General features: G+C 37.5%; 1 protein-coding gene across 3 annotated transcripts in view; it reads left to right on the forward strand.

Annotated features, from left to right (window-relative positions):
- Positions 1-15,312, forward strand: part of Mtus2 (microtubule associated scaffold protein 2) — a 665,483-nt gene that overhangs the window by 241,609 nt on the left and 408,562 nt on the right. For all 3 annotated transcript variants that reach the window (XM_033759933.1, XM_010623851.2, XM_033759934.1), the window contains one exon: positions 499-739. In XM_033759933.1, the coding sequence (XP_033615824.1) occupies positions 499-739 (241 nt within the window). The remainder of the gene's footprint in view (positions 1-498; positions 740-15,312) is intronic.

A 15,312-nucleotide genomic window follows, 5' to 3' on the forward strand; every position in this document is an offset into this window, starting at 1 on the left:
AAGTAGTCATTTCTCCTGTGTAACAGAATATATTTTATTTTCTACATGACCTGCAATAGTAAAGACAATATAAATCGATAAAAGTTCATCCACTAAATGGTACCTTTTTCCATAAATATAAAACTTTCATAATTTCCTTAATGTTTACTAAATCATTTATTTGGTTCATTGACATTATGTATTTAAAGACTACAACTGTCTCAAATTCCAATTAATTTGTAGTGATGAAAGTAGGAGAATCTTACAGAGTGAATTCTTTCTTCTCCAATAGAAATATAGATTCATATAGAGTGCTAGAAGTGAAAGGGACCTAAGAGTTCATCACGTTGTGTTGTCAATTAGAGATGAGGGCACTGGGCCCAGAGACAGTAAGTGATCTGTGATCAAGCAACTCAGTGAAGACAGAATGTCTGTTGTTTGAATTTGGATCTCCTGACCTTGTTTAGTCTCATAATATTCTGCAAAGTTCCTGATTGAGCTTCTGGTCATTTATTGTAGGTGACAGACCACTCTGGAAAAGAAGAATTTTGTTCTCCTCCGTATACACATTATGAAGTCCCTCCAACTTTCTATCGATCAGCCATGCTCCTTAAGCCCCAGCTGGGATTGGGTGCAATGTCCAGACTGCCATCTGCGAAGAGTAGGATTCTGATTGCAAGTCAGCGGTCTTCAGCGAGTGCCATCCATCCACCAGGACCCATCACAACAGCTGCAAGTCTCTACACTTCTGATCCTTCAGGTAATGGGTCCTGTGATTGCTGCCTTTTTCCTGCTGCACATTGAAGTATTAATCATGTAAAATGTTGGAACTGTCTAAAATATGAATATCTCTTATCTCTTTAAAGGAGCCTTTTCTTTTTCCTTCATCTGTCTGTAGATATAAATATCGAGAAAACATATCTGTGTGTAACATCTTCCTCTATGTCACCATTACAGTGGTGGCTTTTGTTATTACCTACTGGTTTTTAGAGTTTCTCCCCCTCTAAAACACCCTGTAGATCAGGTTTCAGAAGACCTTTTCTGCCAAAGGCCAGAGAGTAAATACTTCACAGTTTATAGGTCATAGTCATCTGTGTCACTAATACTTGAAACTGACATTTATAGCCTGAAGGCCATTTTAGTCTGAAAGTAGCAGTAGGCTGCCTATGAGTGAACAGGTGCATTTCAGTACAACTTAGTTTAAAAACATAGATGGGGGATGTATTGCCAGCCCTTGAGCTATAGTTTGGCAGAGAGATATTCCTAGGGTGTCAGAGTGACCCCATCACCTTTTCATTTGTTCACTGATCTGGAGCACATCAGTTTTGCTTGCAGAATGGGACTGCTGCCCTTCCTGGCCCTCTGCTCCTGTTCTACAGTGGTGCCAGGTCTTCCCTGAGGTTCTCTGCACTTCTTTCTTTCATCCTTTCTCTATTCCCATGGTTTCTGTGAAGAATAGTATTTTATTCTAGAAATACGGTATATCCATTGTAAAAACCTTGAGTATAGACAAATATGGCAAAGACAGATCAGTATGATAAAATTCTGAATATAGAAAAATATGAAAAAGAAGCAAATTATACTTGCATTTTTGCTACCTAGAGAGTGTTAATACTATGGAATATCTTCTAATGTATTTTTCTTGCTCATTTTTCAATAACTGAAATGACACTAAATGCAAATTTTTTTCAAACTATCATATTGTAGGAATTTCCTATGTGGTCAGAATGTTTCAGAAATATTTTAAAGAGTATAATATTCTATTTGTTCATGTAGGAATTTATTCAACAAATTTTAGATATTTGTGCTGTGGAAGTTGTGGATTTAGGACTTAACCATGAATAAAATAGAGCAGCTGCCTTCCTGCAGCATGTAATCTAATTGGTAGGATAGGCACAAAGATGAACATATCATTATAAATCTGATAGATGTTATGAAAGTATGGTAGATGATACTTTGAGAGGTTGCAACCAGAAGAGTCTTACAGATCAGTAGAGGTCCTTCCAGAAGAGCCTCTTGAAAAAATAGGAAGAACAGGTTGCCTTGGGAAGTGGCATCCTAGTTTATTTACCAATTTTCCAATTACTGAAAACTGGGTTCTGCTTATTGTACATTTCTTCAGATAATATGGCAGTTTGTCTTTTCATAATAATTGTATCTTCATATTTTCATAATAAGTTATTTTAATTTAATTATTGGATACAGGCATAAAATTTTTTCAGGCTAATTTTCTAGGGGACTTCTGATGATTGTTTTTATGCTAGTGTTTCTTGTGTGTGCTATTTTCTTGACTTTTTTTGCCTAGATTGAGCATTAACATTACTATTACTTTTATTATTGCTGGGGACAAATATTTTTTATGTTTGCCATTATGTTACTTTGTGAATTATCCTTTACTTGGGTAATTATTTATGGTCTTAATGATTACTTTTTTTTTTTCCAGTACTGGGTATCAAATTTGGGTCCTCTTGCATTTGTGAGGCAGGAACTGGTAACACTGAGCTAAATCCCCAGCAATGATTGCTTTTTATTTTTTAAATTGAGTTTATTGGTACTTTTTAAATAAACCATATGGTTACATTCATTACTGGGAATTTCTGCCTTTACATGACAGATCGTGGGTCTCACTTTTTTCTCATACCCCTACCCTCTCTTCACCCGCTCAACTCTCTCCTTTTTTTTTTAAATTGAGTTTATTGGTACATTTTAGGGATACAGTACCGTTACATTCATTGTTGGGATCTTGTACCTCTACATGACAGGTCTTGGTTCTAATTTTTTTCCCTTGTCCCTGCCCTCCCTTCATCCCCTCCTCCCCTCCCCATTTACAAACACTTTATTTCCATCTTTTCATTTGCTCACATTTTTTTCTTTTCCCTTATTACCCTTCCTCTACCCATCCCACCTTCCCTACACCTTTGGCCCTTTTCTTCCAATTTCACAATGTCAATTTTCTCATTAGGATCTTATGTACTATTACAGTTTATTCACACCAGAGAAACTATTCAGTATTTACACATGTGTCACTTATTTATTTCACTTAGGAGGATATCCTCAAAATATGTATCCATTTTCCTATGAATGAATCTAATTTCTCTTTCTTTATGGCTGAGTAATATTCCATTTTATAGAAAAACCACATCTTCTAACTATGTCCTATTTACAAAGACTTTGTTTCCATTTTTTCATTTTCTCACATTTTTCTTCCATATTTCCTTTCTTCTACTCTTTCCACTTCCCCTACACCATTAGCCCCTTTGTTCCTATTTTTCATTATCACGTATACAATTTGGGTTGTATTTACACTTTTAGTTTTTCACACCAGAAAAACTATTTGGTATATACACATGTGTGTCTTATTTATTTCACTTAAGAGTGTGGCCTCAATATGTATCCATTTTCCTGTGAATGACTCTAGTTTCTCATTCTTTATGCCTGATAGTACTCCATTTTATAGAAAAACCATATCTTCTTTATCCAGTTTCGAGTTGATAGGCATTTGTGTTGCTTACAAGTTTTAGCTATTATGAACTATACCACTGTAAACATGGATGAACGTATATCACTGTGATATGATTTTTTTGGAGAGATACCCAGCAGAGGCATAGCTGGGTCAAATGAAACCTCTAATCCTAGTTGTTGGAGATATCTCCATATTGATTTCCACAGTGGTTGCACTAGTCTGCACTGCCACCAACAATGGAGAAGGATTCCTTTCTCCCCAAAACCCTGCCAACATTTGTTATTGTGTGATTTCTTGATAGCAGTCATTCTTTCTGGGGTGAGGTGGAATCTCATTTTTTGTTTTCATCTGTATCTCTCCAGTGACTACTGATCTTCAACATTTTTTTCATATATTTATTTGCTGCTTTTACTTCTTTGTGTGAGAAGCATCTGTTCAGTTCAAATGCCCATTTTAAAATCAGGGTGTCTGATTTTTTGAGTTCTTTACATATTCTAGATAATAGTCCTTTGTCTAAGGAGCAGCCAGTAAAAATTTTTTCCCACACTGTAGATTGTCTCTACTCTCTGTTGGTGGTTTCTTTTACCATGCAGAAGATTTTTTATAAGAAGAGATCCCAGTTGTTGATTCTTTCTGCTAGTTCCTATGAGGATGTGTTCATAAAGACTTTTCCTATGACAGTGTCTTTGAGAGTTCTGCCTAACTTATCTTTCAGCAAGTTTAGAGTTTCTGTTTTAATATTTAGATCTTTAATCCACTTGGATTTTGCTTTAGTGCATAGTGAAAGATAGGGGTCTAGTTTTAACCTTTAGCAGGTTGAAATCCAGTTTTTCCAGCACCATTTATTAAAGATGCTATCTTTCCTCCACTTAGGATTGTTGGCTCCTTTGTCAAAGATGGAGCTGAATACATCTGGAGTTGTGTCTGTATCTTCCAATCTATTCCACTGATCCTCTGGTCTTTTTCTTTGCTGGTACCAAGCTGTTTTTATCACAGTGGCTTTGTAGTGTAGTTTCAAATTTGAGACTGTGATACCCCCATCATGTCTCTGTTGCCTAAGATGGCTTTTGCTATTATAGGTCTCTTCTGGTTGCAAATGAATTTTTGGATTATTTTCTTGAGTTCTTTGAAATATACTATTGGAATTTCAATCAGGATTGCATTGAATCTGCATATCAGTTTTGGTAGTATAGAAATTTTAACTATGTTGATTCTTCCTGACCAGAAGAGGGGATATCTTTCCATTTTCTTAGATCCAATTTGAGCTCTTTTTTTCAGAGAGCTGTAGTTTTCAGTGTAGCAATATTTTGTTTCCTTTGTTAGATTGATTCTTAGGTGCTTCATTTTTTTATTCTTTTGTGAAAGGAATAGTTTCCCTAATTTCTCTCTTAGTGAGTCTGTTATTTGTGGACAAGAAGGCTATTGATTTTTCAGTGTTGACCTTGTATCCCGCTACTCTGCTGAAAGTGTCAGTTAAGTCAAGAAGTGTTTTGGCAGCGTTTTTTGGGGTCTTCAATGTAGTGTTATATCTATAGCAAATAATGACAGTTTAACTTCTTCCTTTCCCATCTTTATTGCTTTAATTTATTTCTCCTGTCTAACTGTTGTGGCTAATGTTTCTAGAACTATATTAAACAGGAGTGGTGATAGTGGACATCCTTATCTTGTTCCTGATTTTAGCATGAAGGTTTTCAGTGTTTGGTTATTTAATATGATGTTGGTTGTTGGGTTTTTCATAGATAGACTTTATCAAGTTGAGATAAAGACCATCTATTCCAATTTTCTGCAGCATTTTTAAAATCACAAATGGATGTTGTATATTGTCATTTGCCTTTTCTGCATCCATTGAGATGATCATATGGTTTTTGTTCTTGACTCTGTTAATATAGTGTATTACATTTATTGATTTATGTATGTTGAATCATCCTTGCATCCCTGGGATAAATCCAACTTGGTCAGGGTGTATGATCTTCTTGGTGACCCTCTGTATTCTGTTTGCCAGTGTTTTATTAAGGATTTTTGCATCTGTGTGCATTAAGGAGAATGGCCTGTAGTTCTTCTCTTTTTTGGTTGGGTCTTTCTCTGGTTTTGGAATTAAAGTAATATTTGCTTCCAGGAATGAATTTGGATGTATTACTTCCATTGAATTTCATTGAAGAATTTAAAGAGTAGAGGCATTAGTTCTTCTCTAAATGTCATGTAGAATTCAGCAGTGAATCCATCAGTACCTGGGCTTTTCTTCATTGGTAAACTTTTAATTATGTTTTGAATTTCACTGATTGTAATTGGTGTGCTTAGAAAATTTGTATATTTGTCATTCAACTTTGGTAATTCACAAGTGTCAAGAAATCTGTCCATTTCTTCTGTGTTTTCCATTTTATTAGAATATAGATTCTCGAAGCAGGTACTGGTGATTCTCTGGATTTCTGCTGGATTTGTTGTGACTTCATCTTTTTCATTCCTAATTGCATGGATCTGAGCCTTTCCTTTTTTTGACAAGGTTAACTTAGGTTTTATTGATTTTATTTAGTTTTTTGAAATACCAACTCTGTGATTCATTTATTTTTTTGTATCATTCTCTTAGTTTCCATTGCATTAATTTCTGCTCTGATCTTTACAATTTCTTCCCTTGTACGAGCTTTGGGTTTTTCTTGCTCTTCTTTTTCTAGGAGCCTATGATTCATCATTAGGTTGTTATTTGAGCTTGCTGTGTTTTTCTAATGTGGATATTTCCTGCTATGAATTTTCCATATAGAACTGCTTTCACTGTGTCCAATTGAATCCTGTATTTTTATTGGAATTATCATTTATTTGTAAAAACTGACTAATTTCTTCTGTAATTTACTCTGTGACCCATCGATTTTTCAGGAGAGTGTTGTTCAATTTCCATGTGTTTGTGAAGTTCTTACAGTTTCTTATGCTATTAATCTCCAGTTTAATTTGTACTATGGTCTGATAACATAAGGGGATAACTTCAATTCCTTTGCAGTTACTTAAGCATGTTCTATAAACTAGCATGTGGCCTATTTTGGAGAATGACCCTTATGTGGCTGAAAAGAATGTATGTTCTGATTTTCTGGGGTGGAACACTCTGTAGACATCTATTAAATCCATTTGTTCAAAAGCTTGGTTTAGTTCTAGTATTTTGTTGTTGATTTTTTTTGTCTAGATGATCTGTCTGTTTGTGATATTTAGATCTCCCACTACAATTGTATTAGTGCTTATTTGGTTTTTCATGTTTCTCAATATTTCTTTTATATAGTTGGGGGCATTAATATTTGGTGCATATTTCTTTATGATTGTCATCTCTTCCTCTTGAATTGTTCCCTTTAGAAGGATGTAGTCACCTTCTTTGTGTCTTTTAATTAGTTTTGGTTTGAAATTTACTTTGTCTGTGAATAAGATAGCTACCCTTGCTTTTTTCTGGGCTTCTGTGGCATGGAGAACTGTTTTCCATCTTTTCAATTTCAATCTAAGAGTTTCTTTTTGAACTAGGTGTGTTTCTAGTGTACAACATATTGTTGGATTTTGCTTCTTAATCCATTCTGCTGTTCTGTTTGTTTTGATTGGTGAATTGAGGCCATTGACATTGAAAGTTATAACTGATATGTGCTGACTTATCATTGTCATGTTATTGGTCTTTTTAATTTTTCCCCCTCTCTCACTAGTTTCTTGCCTTGCCTAATTGATTTGCTCTGCTGGACGTCATGGTGTTGTGAACTTCATTGTATTTTTCTAGGATATTGTTTAGAATTCCTAGTAGTGCTGGTTTGGTATTCATGAAGTTTGTCAAGTGTTCTTTGTCATGGACGTATCTTATTTCCCCATCCATTTTGAAAGAGAGTTTTGCAGTATAAATCAGTCTAGATTGTTGGTTATTTTGTTTTAAAGCTTCAAATACCTCACTCCAGGCTCTCCTTGACCTGAGGGTTTGTGTTGAAAAGTCTGCTGTGATTCTGATGGGCTTTCCTTTGCATGTGATTTATTTCTTTTCTCTGACTCCTTTCAATATTTTGTTCTTCTGTTGTGTTTCTGGGATCTTGACTATCATAGGTCTAAGGTGTAGAGTTTTTTTGATCATGGCTACTTGGAGTTCTATATGCCTCATTTATCTTTATGTCAAATTCTTCCCCTCTGTTTGGGAAGTTTTCTGTCATTAATTCTGTGAAGAATTTTTTTATATCATTTGTACTTTCTCCTGATATTTCATGAATTCCTATCAATCTTATTTTATTCTTCTTTGCGTCATGTAGGAGTTGTTGAATTGATTTCTCATGATCTCTTACTGTTTTTAAGAAATCTCTCTTTTCTTTGTCACTGACTGCAATCCTATCTTCTAATATGAAATTCTATCTTCCCATTTGTTCATTCTGCTGTGAATGCTTTCTATAGAGTTTTTAATCTCCTGGGTATCTTTTTGAGTCTGATTTATGGATTTCATTTCTTTCCTATGTGTGCGTTCATGGTTTCCATTTCTTTCCTATGGAGGGCATTCCTGGCTTCTATCATGGTCCTAGTGCATCTATTTTTTCATCATTTTCTGTTCTAGAGTCTCTAATCATGTCTTTCATTGTGCTCACCATCTCTCTAGTAATCTGCGAAATTATTTTTGTTTTGAATTTTTCTAGAGTCTGATTGATAGGTTTTGTTACTTCATGTGCTATGAGTTCAGGGTGTCCTGGTAATTGATTGTCAGACTTTTCCTCCTCTTTTCCCCTTTGAATTTGCTGTTGGTTTACTAGAAGTTTGTATTTGTGTCTTGCTTAAGTGTTTGCTCATTTTTATTTTTGTTGTTGGGCTGTCCTTGGTTTAATTACTGGTTAGTACTTTGATCTTCCTGATATAGCTGCTGTTTAGATTTTGAGTCTCTAAAGACTTAGAAACACTCTCATTTTCATAATATCATAAAGGAGAATTCATTAAATCCTTCACAACCCTTTGGCCCAGTTGATACAATCAGCAACACAATAGTATCAAGCACAGCTTAGAAATTGATCACTGTGTTAGTTATTCATCTGTCACCTTTAGCCATGTGAATGAAATCAAAATCGAGGACCAGCCCCAAATATTTTTATAGTGAATAAACTATTCAATATAGCAACTCTACCCTTCAGGATGGGGACTTAGAAGGAGTTGGGAGGAGAGGAATAGATAGATAAAAGAATAGGAGAAGGTTTCAAGGGAAGTCTGAGTACAGGATGATCACACAAACTCTAGGAAACTGTTCAAGGCAAAAGGGAGAGACAGAGTGCAAGAATAAAGACAAGAATTGAACAACTTAACAGTAATAGGGAAGCTATAAGTTGCACTCACTTTCCTTTGAAACTAATGATCATCATGCAAAGGAAAAAGAGAAGAAAAGATAAAGAAAAAATCCGAATTAGGGCAGAAACAGGAACAAAAAGGGAGATTAACAATAATGTGCTGGAGCAAGAGACTGAGTGTGAAAAAGAAGAAAAAAAAAGGGAAGAATTTGCAGAATGGGAGAAAATAAAATTTTTAAAGTAATAATTAGAAATAGAGGAAAAGACAGAAAAAAATTGAATAGCCTCATTCATTGTATATCTCTGCTGTCATAATAGACAGTGTGGGCAGCAATGTGCACAACTAAGTCAATTAGTCTCAGCTAGCCAACTGCAGACCCTTGAAATTCAGGCTGAATTCTGGTTGCTAGGCCCAAGTTGGGCTTACTGACCTCCTGCAGGTTTGAACTCTGCAAGTATCTACTGCAGGTTCCAGCTGCCCTTCCCCTGAAGATAGTCCAGGTTCTGATGGAAGGTTGTGATCCCTCCAACTTACCAACTACAAAGGTCTGATGTGCCTGTATTGCTTTTGTTCACTTCTGTTCTATCTTCTGGAGCTGATTAAAATGGCCTTTGTGATCACCTGTGTCTCTGAAGTGTGGATCCTGGTACTGGCAAAGCCAGGACACCTTGAGAGCATGGGGATATGGAGAATGCTGCAGAGGTGTCTGCCCAGCTGGGTGGCTCTCACTGATCTGCTGTGATGAAGGCCTGGGACACTGGAGGAGATGGAGGAGAAGCAAGTTCCCTGTGTGGCTGGGCAGTTCTCACTGGTCTGCTCCGATGAAGGCCCTAGTGATTGCTTTTTTTAATAAACAGATTATTTAATGGTTCCCATGAGATGTACACATTTGATTGTTTTTTCTGTGTTCAGAGCTGGTACAAGTGAATTGTATGATTTAATTACTCAGTAGCAGTGACTGAGGGACAGAGGAACTTTTACCACTGTCTGGAAGTGGGGACAAAGCAGTGAGATCAGAAAAATCTTTGTCCAGGTGTAACTTAAATTTTAGAATGGAAGGCAAACTTTTTCTTAAAAAGTAACTAAATGAATTACATCATCTTTTGGGAGAAATGAACAGTATTGAAGAAAATGAAACTTTGAAGGGGAATAGGAGGTGTGGGACAAGAAGGAGAGTGGTTACAGTTTTAGACTGAGTGGTTGAGAAAGGTTTTCCTGAAAAGGTGACCGTTAAACTTATTCAGAAAGGAAGTGGAGGATGCATGGAGTTTTTGGGTATTTCATACCATGCAAAGAGCCAGTGCAAAGTCCCTGAGGTACTAGAAAGGACGAGGAAGTAGCACAGAGTGGAAAAGAGAGTGGTAGAGAATGAGAATAAGAGATTGGTTTTGGGAGTGGGAGTCACATGGGCCCTTACTGCCTCAGTATGGATTTAGCTCATTCAAAATGAGAAACTAGGGCTGGGGATTTAGATCAGTGGTGCTGCGCCTGCCTCACAATTGCAATGTCCTGAGTTTGATCCCTCGTACCAAAGAAAAGACCAAGCCATTGGAGGTTTGCAGTTATGGTGGCATAATCTGACTTTTGTTTAAGTGGGATCTCTGACTCCCTTGTCAAGAACAGATTATAAGTACACAGAGGCTGAAGCAAGTATAATGGTCAGGAGACGATGTGGGAATCCAGGTGAGAGGGCAGGGCATTGGACCATGCAGTGGTGGGAGACTGAGAAGGCAGAGAAAAATACAGTTCATCTCATTGGACATGGGCTATGAGAGAAGAAGTGTAATAGAAGAGGAGGAGAAGAGCCTTCTGTACAGAGAAGAGCCAAATCGAGTCAAGTGAAGGCTGGAGTGCCTCTGACCATCTGTGGCACAGTAGTGGTGAACCTATGGCACATGTGTTATTTGTTTTCCTTTTAAGGCAAAAGATGTCAGTGTATGAGTTGTTCTTTTTAACTAAAACCTTATTATTCAGGTTTCATTGCAGTGTTGGCACTTTGTGATAAGTAAGTGGATTTGGGGTTGCAGTTTGGCATTCTCTCTGAAAGGTTTGTCACTGCTGCTATAGGATGATGCCTTGGATCTCTGGGACTAGAGTTTGGAGATCACGACCTGGATGGAGATATAAAAGTGCTAGTCACTAACAGTTAGGTAGTATTTAAAGTCATGGTGCTCCCCTTTGGTGGGCTGCCAGTGCTATCTAACACTACAGAATCTATTATTAAGCTATAAACTGGATATGAACCTGAATTTTGTGCTTTTGAAACTGGATATGAACCTGAAGTATTGTGCTTTTTTGTATGATGTAACACATGCAAATCTATTTTATGCACAAATGCGGAAAAACTTCAGATCTCTAAAAATAATCTTAGTTGTGACTTGTTTTGCAATACTGAAGGTTTCAAGAATATACCACTTGCATAAAAATATCACTAGCTTGTAGAGGAAGGCAGATGGAGTTCCTCTAAAACTGGCCTATTTGTATTCACACATTTGTGATTGGGGTTTCACTTTTGCAAAATTCACTTCAGTCTTTAGAAGTACACAAGAGTCCTTAGAACCTTGCCATTCCTATTCCTTCTGGATGTCTTAATTTAGAGATTGAGGCCCTGTATAACTGATGGTTATCACTCTCCCCAGATGTGGAAGACATTAAACACCTTCTTATTACTGTTGGGAAGATTGCCTGGCACAGGCTCTGGAACAGAAAACAATAGCAGCAGCCACAAAATTGCCCAGGCTGGGCTCAAACTTGTGATTCTCCTGCCTCAGCCTTCCAGAGTGATGGGATTTTAGGTGTACATTACTGTGCCCAGCCAGACAACTTCTTACTCCAGTGATTGGTGTGGAAAGGAGAGCTGCAGAAAGCATTGGATCATTTGTACTCAATTCCTGGGCACTGAACCCTTGCCATGGCCTTTGCCTGGATAGCTCACTTGGCTGATTGTAGGCAGCATGTTCTTCTCTTTCTTGGACAACATTACTAACGTCTCCCAAATGCCCAGGCACCTGCTCTGGCAATAGCTTCAGTCACCTCCCCCCCTTTCTAGAGAAATCCTCCCATTTTCCTCATGTTTTCCTTATAGATATTCCATTTCTCTTCAAACTCTGTTTTCTTTTAATTGTACATCCGACTTAGATGGCCCACTAAACACAGAGTCAATGTCATTATCCACCATAAGCTATTAATTGTTCTCCTTAACTTTAGAGCTAAGAAGACTTTACTCTCCAACTCTTCTGGGAAGGGAAGGGTCCTATTTTCATGTTATCCTTCTGGAGTAACAAAGAAAGAGAAAAACCAGACAGCTATAATGACACAGAGAAGCAGCCTCTGTGCTCATCTGTCACCTGTCACCTGGCATTGCCTCCTGGTTGACCACCGCTATGAGACCGCTTCCACTTCATTCTTTCCCTATAACAAATCATCCAGTAGCAAGGAGTGAGGTTCGCTGAAGTGGAAGATTCAAAACGCTCTGTAGAAAACACAAACTTTTAAATTCTTGGCAGTAATCATTTACTGCATGTTAATCCACAAGACAGAAGTAAACATAGTCAGATTTGGCAACATTAAAACTAACTTCTCTTATTTTATACACTCAAGCTTTCAGTGTGAAAGTCACTAAGACTCATGGTTGATGGTATAATCAACTGGAAATAAAATGTTTGTAGATGGGGAGGGGAGGAGGGGGTGAAGGGAGGGCAGGGGTAAGGGGAAAAAATGAGAATCAAGACTTGTCATGTAGAGGTGCAAGATCCCAACAATGAATGTAACTGTACTGTATCCCTAAAATGTACCAATAAACTCAATTAAAGCTGAAAAAAAAAAAGAAAAAGAAAACATGGCCATAAACAGATATTAGCCTAAAATCCCCAATCTGTAATTCAGAAATTTAAAAAACTATGAAGCTAAAGATTTTATAACTCCTTTAATGGTGTGATAGTCAATTTTGGTTGTCTGATGGACTTCACTGAAAGATGCCTAGAAAATTGGGAAAACACCCTCTGGGTGTGTCTGTGAATGTGTTTCCAGTGATGACTGGGATGTGGGTTGGTGAAGTGGCTGGGGAAACCTGGCCTACATGGGCAATACCATCCAATTGGCTGGGGGTCCAGACTGAACAAAAAGCCCAGGAAGGGAGAAGGTCCCTGAACATTTGAGCATATCTTTATTCTTGAGTGGGAAAACTTTTATTTTTAATGCTATCACCCACTGACATCAGACTCCAATTCTTCAGCCATTGAAAATAGATTCACGTCTGTGACTCTCTAGGGAGCTTCTAGGCATTTAGTCTTGGAGAGGGGCTGCATTATTGATTCTGTTTTGTAGCTTCCAACTTTTGGATCAAGAATCTGCTCGTTTCTCTGGCTTTCCAGCTTGCACTCCATCACTGTGGGACTATTCGGCCTCTGATCATATAGCCCAATTTAATATGTCTTCCTTTTATATTATATGTATAATTCAGTTTGCTCTATTCCTCTAGAGAACTCGAATAATGAATTCCTCATCTGAACAATGAAATACATTTTTATTAATTCTCTTAATGTGAATATTAAGAAATTTGGCTATAAAAGTCTTAGGGTGCTTAAGAGATGCTGTTGGAGAGCACTCCTGGTAATATGGAATTAAGTTCTATTGTTATTTTTGTATTATAAATGAAGAAAATGAAATGTAGGCTAAATAAGTAATTTATCCTTTCCCATGCTGCATGTAAGTTATAGTGCCAAAACTTGAACTCAAATGTCTTTTCATTTATGTTCTTAATCTTCCACCTAGCCTGTACCTGTTACCTGGATTAGGATAAAGAGCAACATTTATGGATTTTTAAATTCCTCAGAAGTATGGTTTATGGGCTGGCCACCTACTTTCTTTTTAAATAACTTATGCTATCCATCCACACCTATTTGTTTACTGACTATTTTCATAGTTGTGTCATTCTCATAGAGGCATAATTTTACCCAGAAGCCTACAATATTTACTACCTGGCCTTTTAAGAAAAAATGTGTTGATTCTGCCTTTGGTTTTTGGGTCTTCTACTTAGAATGGTACCATTTAGGACCCAAAAATATATGGAAGGTTTTAAAAATTTTTGGCCAGTGAAAATCTACCTAGAGGAAACAAGATGAAGCTAAATTTTATTAATGCAGTGTGTCGTAATTAATCTATTTTCAAGGCCATCCTTTTCTTTTCTTGGCTTGTTTTTCTGGAAAATTTAGTTGTTTCAACACAAGATACCAAAGACAGTGATGAAGCATCAGTACCAGAGAGTTACCTGACAGCATTGTGGGTACAGTAAGTCTTTAGGAGCTCTGAAGTTAAACACCTCTGTAAAGCCAGAAGGATGTTTGCTAGGCAGCATTCTCTTGTACACCAAACATGTAGACAAACTGACTCCTGTGACTGAATTGTTTAGCAAAGAATCCAATTAAAATGCATTAAAAGGGTCTCCATGACTTTTCTCCTATCTCTTCAAGATCCCTAGTTTTGCTCTTAAGGTAATTTTAAGATGGTAGGAAGTCTTCACCATTTTATTTTCTCAGAACCCCTCATCCCTCAAAGAGAACAATGGAAGCATTGTGTTAAACCTAGAAATATATGTGTATTAGTCAAGATTTTCCAGAGGAATATAACATATACATGGAGATGGGGAGAGAATGAGAATCATAAGAGGAAATGTGTAGATTGGTTCACACAATCAGAGGCTAAGTAGTGCCACAGTGGCCATGTAAAGACTGGAGAACTAAGAAAACTAGCTGTTTGCTCCAAGAAGTGGGAAGCCTCAGAACGCGAGGGACCATTCATGCAGAACCAGTCCCAAGACTGAAGGCCTGAAAACTCTCTGGAAAGCCATTGCAAATAAGCATCCAAAGGCTGAAATATTGGGAAACTGATGTACACAGGTGACAGAAAAAAAATGTACTGACTTGAGAAGAGTTGAGTGTGGGCATGTATGAGCTTCCTCCTTATGATTTTTTTTCATTCCATCAGAGCCCCAGCCCATTGGATGGTGCTGTCTACATTCTGGACACATGTTCCGCAGTCATTTTGTTGACCCACGTGATAATGTTTACTGGAAACACGTAGTGCACACACATCCAGAAGCACACCAGTTCTCCAGGCAGCCATCAGCCTAGTCAAGCTGATGGCCAAAATTAACTTCAAAAATCAGTATATCCAAGGCTGGGCTGAGGCAGTTCTGTCAAATACAGAAAACACCTCAAAAGGAAGCCTTCAGCAGAAGTTACAGAGGAGCCCTCAGAGTGGGGCAAGACTAGGAATCTAGTCTTTGTAGGAGAAATGGGCAGTGAATGGCCAGGTGGTAAGAGTGGCCATGCTCAGTATTTCGCTGCACAGCACCAGACAAGCAGGCCCTCATGAGAACAGACCTTTTTATAATAAAGTTTAATGTCAATAGGCTCTGAAATGCAAACTCTCCTATTATTTTTCTGCTAACTTTATTTGCCTAGAAAGCAACACAGGTTGAAAGAGGAATCTTTGCCTCACACACGCAACTTCAGGTCATAAGGATCATCTTGGGGAGCAGTGATCACCTGCCAACTTGGAACCAAGCCTGGTACCTTCCTCCATGAACCTCATGCAAAAAGCTA

Source organism: Fukomys damarensis, unplaced genomic scaffold (genome assembly GCF_012274545.1).
Source record: "Fukomys damarensis isolate Sample0158 unplaced genomic scaffold, DMR_v1.0_HiC HiC_scaffold_38, whole genome shotgun sequence".
Taxonomy (NCBI): Eukaryota; Metazoa; Chordata; class Mammalia; order Rodentia; family Bathyergidae; genus Fukomys; species Fukomys damarensis.